The sequence below is a fragment of the Leptopilina heterotoma genome, unplaced genomic scaffold (genome assembly GCF_015476425.1).
Source record: "Leptopilina heterotoma isolate Lh14 unplaced genomic scaffold, ASM1547642v1 Lhet_39, whole genome shotgun sequence".
NCBI classification, from domain to species: Eukaryota; Metazoa; Arthropoda; class Insecta; order Hymenoptera; family Figitidae; genus Leptopilina; species Leptopilina heterotoma.
Window position 1 is genome coordinate 626,207 of NW_025111058.1, and position 12,642 is coordinate 638,848.

At 19.7% G+C, this 12,642-nt stretch overlaps 2 protein-coding genes across 5 annotated transcripts in view; one reads left to right on the top strand and one right to left on the bottom strand.

The window, feature by feature from the left end:
- The window catches only part of LOC122506018, a 60,677-nt gene that overhangs the window by 43,797 nt on the left and 4,238 nt on the right, over nt 1–12,642 (top strand). For all 4 annotated transcript variants that reach the window (XM_043617979.1, XM_043617980.1, XM_043617978.1 and 1 more), the window contains exons 6-7: nt 2,151–2,314; nt 12,106–12,197. In XM_043617979.1, coding sequence (XP_043473914.1) covers nt 2,151–2,314; nt 12,106–12,197 — 256 coding nt within the window. The remainder of the gene's footprint in view (nt 1–2,150; nt 2,315–12,105; nt 12,198–12,642) is intronic.
- The window catches only part of LOC122506016 (peptidylprolyl isomerase domain and WD repeat-containing protein 1), a 36,827-nt gene that overhangs the window by 9,043 nt on the left and 15,142 nt on the right, over nt 1–12,642 (bottom strand). The gene's annotated exons all lie outside the window — the stretch shown is intronic.

Genomic DNA, 12,642 nt, shown 5'->3' on the forward strand with positions numbered 1-12,642 from the left:
ATTTATTTGTTAATAGACAAGCAATCAGTTCTTTTAATTAAATAAATTCTCCTCTATAAATAACAATAATAATAATAATAATAATAATAATAATAATAAATTAAATAAAGATAATATACAATTTATTTATTTATTAGTCCATTTATTTATTCGATCAACAATTATTATATTTTATAACTACAATATTTTAATACGAGCGAATACCCTCTCGTGCAAAATGTTACAAGTTACCAATAACGAAATTAAAAATTAAATACTGCGATGTTACGAAATTATGATGAGAATTATGTTTCGTCGGTATTTAAAGCGAGACTACGCAATTTATTTATATAAGCACTCAATAGAAATGCCCAAAGAAATCAATAAAATTATGGTATTCATTGCCCTCGTGAATAATAATAAATGAGAATAATAAATTAAAATATTTTATTGCTAATAAAATCGAAAAATTTATAAATTTATTATTTTTTCATTTTACTTGAATTCACTGCTTTTGACATCAAAATGTCGAGAAAAAATTCTTCTTTTAGCATAATAACCAGCAAAGAAAAAAAATATTTTTAATTCAAGTGGAAAACTTTTATTTTGAGAAGAAAAATTTTAATAATTCAAAATTTTCTAAAATTAGTTAAATTTGTCAATATATATAGGTATTTAATTAATTATTAAAAATAATGGATTTATAGAAGAATTTTAGTTAAAAACAATTAAAAAAAATAGAATTTTGAAGAAATTACAAATTATTGCAGAAATTCAATTATTTTCAAAAGTAATAGAATTCTTATCACAAAATTCAATTATGTTCAAAATTTACAAGAAAATCTCGACAAAATCACAATTATTATCTTTTTTTTTTATTTTAATAAAATTCTTGTCAAAATTTCAATTATTTTCAAAAAATTTTCCTCATTTCAATGATTTTCAATATCTACTATTTTAATAAAAGTACCCAAAAGAATTCAATTATTTAAAAAAAAATTTAATAAAATTGTACGCAAGCGTTTAATTATTTTCATGAATAATAAAAATTTCACAGAAATTCAAATATTTACAAAATTTTTTATAAGTTTCTTCTCAATAATTCAATTATTTTTAGAAATAATGAAACTCATCGCGGAATTTCAATTATTTTTAATACAATTTCAATCGAATTGTTAGAAAAATGTAAAGTGAAAAATTTTATTAAAATTCGTCAAAAGAATTGAATTATTTAAAAATTTGTTGATAAAATTCTTTATGAGAATTAAATTTTAAGAAACGTTCAATTATTCAATAAATAATTTATTTATTTATTTTTATTTTATTTTTTATAAATAAAAAGGAGAATAATTTGCATAATAATTTAGATCAGTCAAACAAAATTTGTTATAGAAATAAGTAAGTAAAAAACAATAAGTAAGTAAATAAATAAGTAAATTAAAAATAATTAAATGAGTAAATAAATTATCAAGTAAATAAAAAATTAATAAATGAATAAGTAAGTAAATTATTAAGTAAATAAAAAATTAATAAATGAATAAGTAAGTAAATAAGTAAGTAAATAAGTAAGTAAATAAAAAATAATTAAATGAGTAAATAAATTATTAAGTAAATAAAAAATTAATAAATGAATAAGTAAGTAAATAAGTAAGTAAATAAATAAGTAAATAAGTAAATAAAAAATAAGCAAATGAATAAACAAGTCAATAACTAAATAAGTAAATACAAAATAAATAAATGAGTAAATAAATTATCAAGTAAATAAAAAATTAATAATTGAATAAGTAAGTAAATAAATAAGTAAATAAAAAATAAGCAAATGAATAAACAAGTCAATAAAGAAATAAGTAAATAAAAAGTAAGTAAACAAGTAAATGAATAAATAAATAAATATTAGTAATTAAATTAAATTTTCCGTTTTATATTTTCTCTAATTTTTTAAAATTAGATTTTATATTATTTATTTTAAACAAAAGAACTAAAGATAATTTTTTTTCCGTTTTTTGTTCTATTTTTGGCACCTTTTGAAGAGAAAGGAAAATTTTTTTTATACAATAGTTGGATAGTGGAGTTTATGATCTTGGCTCCGCATTTACGTTATATGGAACATAAATTGTATGATGAGACATTTTACTTGAGTTTTCTTTTCTTTTTTGCCATTTTTCTTGCAGTTCAGCGTCTCAACTTTCTGGCATTGAAGGAGAAGAGGAGCCAAATAGTAGTCGAGTGCCTACTTACAAGGTGGGCATGCTCGGAGCTTCTGGGGTTGGAAAAACCGCCCTTACCGCTCAATTTACAACGAGTGATTACATCTGTGCCTATGACGCATCTCTCGGTAAATTTAAAAAAAATATATTAATTTCATATCTCACTTTTTCTATAACTAATAAATTCTACAGTTCAAAATAAATAGTAAAATATTTTTACTAATTTTTATTTATTTTTTTTTATTTATTTATTTATACATTCGCCTTATCATCAAAATTAATTATTGTTGTATTTATTTTTTATATTTTCTTTCTTATTATTCTATTTTTATTTTTTTAATATTTATTTCAAGACCAAGTCGTGAAGTTAAAAAATTACATTAATTTTTCTTTTACATTTTTGTGATAAATTAAATTAATAATTTATTTATTTAGTATCAATGGGCGAACGAAAGAATAATAAATTAATTTCTTTTCTTTTTATGAATTCTTTCTTTATAAAATAAAATTTATAATCAATAAAACATATTTTTAAACATTTCCCTTTTTTTAATTTATTTTAAAACATAAAAAGACAATATAGAATAAAGGAAATTTTAATAGAAAATATTTATTTATTTTTATTTTATTTATTTTTTTTTATTTTTTATTTATTTATGAAAATAAAAAATTGAAGTATTAAAAAAATGAAAAATATTATATGAAATATTGAAATAATGTAATAAAAAAAATATTCTTTTAATATATATTTTTTCCCGAAGAATTTTATGTGCGCGCTAAAGAAATTGGCAGCAGGAAAAATTTTTCATTTCTTTCTAATTCAAAAAGATTTTTCAATTTAAACTTGATCGTTTAATATATCGTCTCGACAAATGTATAGAAAATAGCTTAAATCTTATGCTCCAATTTGTAATTTCAAAAACGTTTCCTGAAAAAAGGGACTTTTTTTTCTTCTATTTTCTTAATTTTATTCCGAGACCTTTTTATATCGAAGAAATTTTCTAATATATTATGCTATATAGATATTGCACATATATAATACGAAAAGTATTTTCACTCCTTCTGAATAAGTAAAGAATCATAAAAATCGAAGCAAGCAAAAATGTCGTAGCACACGGGATTTTTTTTTATTTTGACTCAGAAATATTTTTTTAAAAAATGACAAATATGCTTTTTTTAATTTTAATTTTACAAATTAAAAAAAAATTTTTTTTTAAATTAGAAAATAAACTTAGTTTTTTTTATATTTTTGTTCTTTAGTTTTTTTTGTTAAGAACGCAAAAAGCGTCAAAAAAAGTTCGTTCTAATTAAAATAAATAAATTAAACATTTTTTATAGAAAATATTTTTTTAAATAACTATATAGAAAAATCTTTTTACAGAAATTATTTTTTTAAATAACAAGAGAATACTTTTTTTATAGGAATTATTTTTTTGAATAACTAGAAAATACTTTTTCACAGAAAATACCTACATTTTTATAGGAAACATTTTTTATAGAAGTTATTTTCGTACAGAAAATATGTTTCGAAATAATTATAAAATACTAAAAAAAAATGGTTTTTTATAAGAAAACATTTTTTTTAATAATTAGAAAATACTTTTTATAGAAAATACTTTTTTTTATAGAAAATACTTTTTTATAGAAAATACTTTTTTTATAGAAAATACTTTTTTATAGAAAATACTTTTTTTTATAGAAAGTACTTTTTTATAGAAAATATTGTTTTATAGAAAATACTTTTTTATAGAAAATACTGTTTTATAGAAAATACTTTTTTTTAGAAAATACTGTTTTATAGAAAATACTTTTATATAAAAGATATTTTTTACAAAAAACATTTTTTTTTTATAATATATATATTTTTTTTAACTATAAAGTACCTTTTTATAGAAAATAATTTTTAATAGAAAATACGTTTCTATAGAAAATATTTTTTATGAAAATTATTTTTTCATAGAAAATACGTTTTTAAATAATTAAAAAATATTTTTTCATACAAAATATATTCTTAAATACTAAGAAAATATTTTTTGTTTTATTTTCTATTTTTAAAAAATGAGAAAGTACTTTTTTCTGAAAAATTATCTAAAAAAAGAAACGATTCTTTATATTATTAAGGAGAAAAGAACTTTTTTCTTATGTGGTGCCATTATAAAGTTACTTTCTGTATATAAGATTGCAATTTCATACCCAATATAGTCCATAGAATTGTAATTTGATTCATAAAAAAAAGAAAATCCTAACGATTTTTTTTTATATTGCATTTACTATTTTTACATACGAATGGGATTCGATTTAAGGCCACGCATTTTCCTTCACAATATAAACTGACATTGCAAAAGGAAATTTCACATTATGCAAATGATTTTTTCCTCGACTCATTCTTGTAATAATAAAAAGTCATTTTTCCCAATCGTAAAAACTTATTGTCTATATATACAGAGAGCGAGAGATTTTTGCGATAGTAATATCAAACGGAAAATGACTTCAGAACAATGCACCGCAAATTTTATTTTGTTAAAAATTTACCCATTTATTAAAAAATAAAAATTATTAATTATTTAATTATTACCTATTATTGTTTATGAATTATATTGAATTTATTATTATTAAATTTATTATTAAAAAATTAATTATTATTTATTTATAATATTTATGTACTAATAATAGTCTCTGTAAACATATTTCTTTTTTCCTCTAGACTTTTTTACAATAACAGAATTTTTACAGGACAGGGAAATAAATACAGTAAGAAAATTTCATCTAAAGTATTCAAAAAATATCAAATTATTCAAAATCTTTAATATTCTACGAATTTTCTTTCTCAAATTAAAAAACAAATACGTAAATAGAGTTACAATTTTTACTAATAATAAATTATTTCATCAGTTATTTTTGTATTTAAAATTTTAAATAGATTGAATTTTCGTACAACTTTTTAATAAGAATTGATTCGAAAAAGAATTTCACTTAAAATTTTAGAAAATATTTATGAAAAATTGAAAGAGCTGCAGTTCTAATTTTTAGAAATAATTAAATTCCCGAAAAATATTTTCAAAAATTGAAAAATAGAAATTTTTCTCAAATTAAAATAAATAACAACAAGTTTTTAAATATTTGTTTAACAAAAATGGTTAAATTTTTGAATAATTTAACGTAAAAATTCTTAAAAATGAGGTTTTTCAAAAAATCGTAATCAAAACTTTTTAAAAACAGTTGAATTCCTGAAATTAAATTCAAACAATTGAAAAAATTGAAAAATTTTCACAAATTTCATTAAAATAAATTTTATAATTCAATGAATGTTATTTTCTGAATTTAAAAAATTATTTTTAAACATTATTATCATTTTTAAAGTATTTGTAGCTAAAAATTTGGATAATAATAAAAATTTTACAAAAAATTTTGTATTTAAATAATTCAATTATCGTTGAATTTGGAAAAATAATTTGGAAATTTGGAAAAATAATAGAATATTATTAAAAGCGTTGTAACAAGAATTTTAAAAAATAATTTAATTTTTAAACCTTCTTTAAAATTTTCTCAAATTTCATTAAAATAAATTTTATATTTAAATGAATTTTATTTTTTCACTTGAAAAAATTATTTTTAAACTATTATTGTATTTTTTTTAAGAAAATTTTTATTAAAAAATTGGAAAATAATTAAATTTTACAAAAAATTTTGTATTTAAATAATTCACTAATTTATCGTTGAATTTTAATAAGAATATTGATTTCAGTTAAAATTTGGAAGAATAATTGAATATCAGAATATCAGAATAATTAAATTTCAAAAGATTTTTAAATTGAAATTAAAATTTTTCAAAAGCAGTTGAATTCCAGAAGTAATTAAAAAAATTGAAATTCAATTAGAAGTTTTGGCAAATTTCATTGATGTAAATTTTATATTTGAAATATTCCATTTAGATTACTGGAGTATTACAGGAATATAATATTTTATTAATAATAAATAATAAATAATAATAAATAATAGTAAATAATAGTAAATAATAATAAATAATAATAATATTAATAATAATAAATAATAATAAATAATAATAAATAATAATAAATAATAATAAATAATAATAATAGTAATAGTAATAATAATAATAATAATAATAATAATAATAATAATAATAACAATAATAACAATAATAATAATAATAATAATAATAATAAATTAAACAAAAAATTTTTTTGCATTTCGTATAATTATGACGTAACGGAAGAAATGGTAATTAATGAAAAAAAGAAGGGAGAAAACAAAAGCTTAAAATCGATGGTAGTATTTTTTTTACTCTGTGGCTTGCGAAGCCTGACAATTGCGTGTCCATTCGGTCATTTCCCTCTCTTTTAGTGTGTTTGAGACTTGTGATGCAAGGAAGTAGTTACAGCTATTTTTACCCGACGCCTTTTTCCAGTAGTACGTGCCTCACGTGATCAGACAACAACCATATATATATATAGTAAATATGGTTTTGACGTTGGCAAAACCGCGAGTAATTGCCCGTAATTTTCTAATATTTTCCTTTTTTTCAAGAACAAAAAAAATTGACACGTTCTTTTACGTATATTTAAGGGGAAAAAAATCATTATCTAACTTCCAATCTCTCGCACTGACCTAGAATGATATTTTTATAATTTTTGAATCTTAAATTATCATTTCATTTGACATTTTCATTTTTAATTAATTTTGGATTTGGAATTTTTCAATTTTTTGGAAAAAAATTAATTTTGAGTAATATTATTTGGACAAATTGATAATTTGAAAAGAAAAGAAAAAGTTTAATATTTTATTACCAAACAAAAAATTACTCGAAGAGAGTCTAAAATATTTATTGAAAAGAAAATATAATTTTGCAGTTTACCAAAAAAAAAAGTGTATTCAGAGACAGTCCAAAATATTTAAAAATTTAGAAAAGAAATTTTTCTCTTAAAACAAGAATATTTTTTTTTTCGAGGCAAAAAAACTTTACTTGTAAAGTCTAAAATATTCATTGAAAAACAAAGAAACAATTTAAAAAACAAAGTTTATAAATTAACGAAAAGAATTTACTCGAGAAGAGTTTAAAAATACTTGAGAAAAAAAGAATAGATTTCAAAGTTAAGTAAAAAAATTCACTCGGAAAGAGTCTATAAAATATTGGAAAAGAAAAGAAAATTTAGAAGTTTATCAAAAAAAAATTTACTGGCAGAGAGTTTGTAAAATATTTAAAGGGAAAGGAAAAATTGTTAAGTTTACCAAACAAATTTACTTGAAGAGTGCAAAAAAAAAATTCAGGAAAAAAAATTAAGATTAAAAGAGATAATTTTAAAAAATTGACATTATTTTTTTGTCTCTAATGAGGATAAAAATGTTGTCTTCTGCATTTTGTTCATGTATATTCCCGCTTTTTTCGCTTCACTTGACCGACATTTTTCTCTAGCCACTAAATTAAATGTCCATCACTTGTCCTATAAAAAGAAATACTCTTCACATAACAGTAAATTTTTTTTTGTAAAATAATTCCATTTTTCGAAAAATAGTAAACTTTTTCTGATCGATAAAGAAAAATTTTGTTGCTCCTTTAAAAAATATTGGTAAGAAAAATTATTTTCTCACGTAAAAAGAAATATTTTTTACATATTTACAAATATTTAGGAAAAAAAAATTATTTTCTTACGAAAAAAATCATTTTTTTGCTTATTTACTTGTAATTATTAATTATTTGGAAAAATAATAAATTATTTTCCTCCAAAGAACAATAATTTTTTGCTTTTTATTTAACATTAATTAAGGGGAAAAAATCATTTTCTAACAAAGAAATTTTTTTTTTTGAATTTCAAAATAAAGAATAAATTTACAACACCAATTTTCAAATGACTAAAAATTAGGTGTCAAATACTTTTATTTTTTTTTCTCTTAAGATTTATATCTGTAAAATACAGTTTCTTATTTCTTGGCTTTTCTCATTTTTCACCGCACACCGAAAAATTATATACTTTTAACTCACTTTTTTAAAGTACAGCTATAAATTCATGAAAATAAAGATATACATATGCAACGTTAAAGTACATTAAGAGCTGAAAAAACTTACGTTTCCTGGAAAATTTACACTCTTTCTAGAAAAATGTGCTTTTAAAAAAAAAAAAAGAAGAAGAAAAAAATAGTTAAACAAGTTGCTTTGAAGATTGCAGGACAAATTCACACCTTTAGACAAAATGGGGAAAAAATATTTATGAACTCTATTCTTCATTTACTTTTTCCTACTTTTTCAGAACAATTTGTATTACAACAATTTTACACTGGTTATAATTTAGTTTTTCAGTTTTTGCTAATAATTTTGTTTGTATTTTTTTTTACTTAACCAATTCGTTTCCTTAATTTTTTTATTTCAAATATAGAATTTACTTTTTTGATTTTGCTGGTAATTTTTTTTTTTTATTTTTTACTTTAATTGATTTTTGTAAATAGGATTGTTCTTTTTTCTGCTACAAATTTGACTTTTACTACTTAAAAATATTGTCTGACCCAAATTTTACTTTTGCTACTAAAATTTTACTCTTGTCTGACCGAAATCTTACTTTTACTACTAAAATTTTCCTTTTTGTCAAATAGAAATTAATTGTTTCCATCTAAACAATTAAGACGATAAATAATGTCTTGTCTGACTAAAAATTGTTATTACTACTGAATTTTTTTACTAATGTCTGATTGAAACTTGTTTTTACTACTTTTGATTTTTTTACTATCGTCTGGCGTTAACTGTTCTTTTCTACTAACAAAAAACAATAAAATATATTTTTTTGTCTGACCTAAATTTGACTTTTACTACTTAAAAATTTATTATCGTCTAACCCAAATCATACTTTTACTACTAAAATTTTCCTTTCTGTCGAATAGAAATTAATTGTTTCCATCTAAGCATTCAAGAAATTAAATAAAGTTTTGTCTGACTAAAAATTACTATTACTACTGAAAATGTTTACTAGTGTCTGACTGAAACTTGATTTTACTACTTTCAAATCTTTTACTATTGCCTGACTGAAACATTTTTTACTACTTTAAAAACTGTTACTATATTGTCTGACAGAAACTTACTTTTACTACTAATTAAATTTTTACTATTTTCTATTTGACTATTTTGTTTAATTTATTTAGAGAAATCAATATAAAAAAAATTGTTTTGCCTGACCAAAATTTGACTTTTACTACTTAAGATTTTCCTAATGTCTGACATAAACTAATATTTTTTATACTTATTATAAATGTCAATAAAAAATGTTTCGCCTGACCCAAAGTTTACTTTTACTACTGAAAATTTTATTTTTGTCTGACCCAAAATTTGGGTTTACTACTGAAATTTTCATTCTTTTCTAATATAGAAATTATAATTGTTTTTATCTTTAAAATTGATGAATTAAACAGTGTTTTGTCAGAAATTTAGAATAAAAATAACTTTTACTACTGCAACTTAAGAACTGAAAAGCTGAAAAATAATATTGTCTGACTTAAATTTTCTTTGACTACTTTTCGTATTTTTACTATATTAACAGACAGAAACTAATCCTTTCTGTAGTTTAAAAAATTAATAAAAAATTATTCGTCTGACCCAAAATTGATTTGTACTACTGAAAAGTTAACTATTGTCTGACCCAAATCTTACTTTTACTACTAGAATTTTTCCTACTCTCTAATAGAAATTTTAATTGTTTTTATCTAAAAAATTAGTGAAATAAGCATTGTTTTGTCAGAATAAAAATGATTTTTATTACTGAAACTTAAGAACTGAAAAGCTGAAAAATAATATTGTCTGACTAAAATTTTCTTTGACTACTTTTCGTATTTTTACCATTATCAGACAGAAACTAATCCTTTCTGTAGTTTAAAAAATTAATAAAAAATTATTCGTCTGACCCAAATTTGACTTGTACTACTGAAAATTTTACCATTGTCTGACCCAAATCTCAGTTATACTACTGAAATTTCTACTACATTATTAACAACTCATTTTGCCTATACTTTGAAAAATCAAAAAAAAATTATTCGTCTGACCAAAATTTGACTTCCACTACTGAAAATTTTACTATTGTCTGACCCAAATCTTACTTATACTACTGAAATTTCTACTACATCAATTAATCTTTTCTATACTAAAAAAAAATCAATTAAAAATTATTCGTCTGAACCAAATTTGATTGTTCCAACTGAAAATTTTTAATATCGTCTGACCCAAATCTTACTTCTACTAATGAAATTTTCCCCGCATTTTCCAATTTTATAAATTTATGAATGAAACAAAGTTTAAATATAACAACTAATTGAAATTTCTCTTTACTATTGCTTTGAACATATATATTAATTTTTTTTCTCTTAAAAGAACATCACTATATACTGAATAATGTAATTTCTCATATATCGTGAGTTTGCACTTTTGCAGATAAACGAAACAAGCATAATTTCTAAATTACATACGTACAATATATGCGCATACAAGATATATACCTATATATATATATAGTTTTCTCTTTGAAGTTCTCTTCATTTTTCATTCTTTTTTCAATAAAATTGTTTCCCTAACGCGTGTATTTTATACTTTTTCGTTATTAAATCGCAAAAAGCTTGCAACAAAATGTAAATAGAATGTATCTACATATAAACGTGTATATAAAATATTTATGAAGCTAAGCCTCTGAATTCTGAAATTTCACTGAAATTAAATGAATGTCAAGATTTTAATTATAAATCCCCGTCTATATGTGTATAAATGTACAATATAATAATGAGTTTACTCAAAGTTTTAAAATATTTTATGTATATCGAAAGATTTATCCAAAAATATTTATTATGCATTTTTTAAATAGGAAATATTGTTTATTTTTACTTTTTTTTACTTGTTTTATTTATTAAATATTGTTTATTATTATTTATTTATTACATTATAACGTAGAGTGTTTATTACATTATAATATCTATATTTTATGTCTAAAATAAATAATAAATTCTACGGAATTTGCTATTAATTATTGTACATACTGAGAAAATTTTCTTTTAATCCAAAAATAAGGAACCAATTTAAAAAAAATATGTTTGAATTCAACATATTTTACAATTGGATTAAAAGTAATAAATTTTTATTGAATCAAACTTATTGTGTATTGAATCAAAATTATTATGCTTAATTCAAAAATAATTTTTTGTTGATTGTATTTAACAAAGATAATTATGTTGGACTCAAATATATTGTATTCTCAGTGTATATAATTCTAATAAATTATTTTTTATTTCTAATTATAATAGAATATTATTCTTATTAATTATTTCAAAATTTTTATTTCAAATTAAAAATATCAATTAATTTCTACTCCTCTAAATTTGAACTAGTAGAAATTTTCACTAATTTGGACTTTTCGCTTTTGAATTAATAAATTTTACTAATAAATAATAATTTCTACTAATAAATAGTAATTTTTACTAATAAATAATAATTTCTACTAATAAATAATAATTTCTACTAATTTATTAGTATGATTTACTTATTCAAAAGCAAAAATAAATCAGACACTTATTCAATTTAACATTTTTACTAAATTAAATTTAGAGAGTAATTATAGTAATATAATTGTGAATTAATTATTTTTATTTTTAATTAAAAATATAAATTAATTTCTAATCAATTATTATTTCAATAAATTATTTTAAAATTCGAATAAAAAATACTAATTAATTTGTCATTAATACCTAGTATAAAATTCCAATTAATTATTTTTAATTTCTAATTATTGTGAATGAAATACTTTTCTCTGTAAACAAGAATTTTTAATTTTTATATAAATTTGCTTATTATTTGTAAAAAAAAAATGTTTTTTTTTTTTGAAGGATAATTAGAAACAAGGCAAAAAATCATGAAACTTTTTTTCTTTTGTTAAAGATGATGAATATGGTCAAAAAAGTGTTTCTGTGATGATCGATGGTCAAGAGACAGAACTCGAAATAATTGATCATCCAGCCTCTGAGATGTCGGTGAGTTCATTCAGTAATTATTATTATTTGTGTATTTCTATAATCGTAGCTGTTAAATTTTGTAAATAATTTTTTATTATTAATATAGTGTATTTTATTTCTTTATTTCTTTATTTCTTTATTTCTTTAATCTTTATTTCTTTATATTTATTTATTTGCTTATTTATTTATTTATTTATTTATTTCTGTGAACAAAATACGGACTTTATTATTTTTGTAGCATTTTTTTAAAGTCCATTTATTACTAAAATAAATAACGAATAAAAAAAATTTGCTCGTTAATAAAAAAAGGGAGAACAAATTTAATACAAAAAATTTTAATATCGACTTTTGTTTAATTGTATATTTAATAATCTAACTTTTTACACTTTAATTTAATATTTACAAAAAAAAAAAATTGAAAACAAAATAATCAAAAACCATCTGATAAAATTGATATAAATAA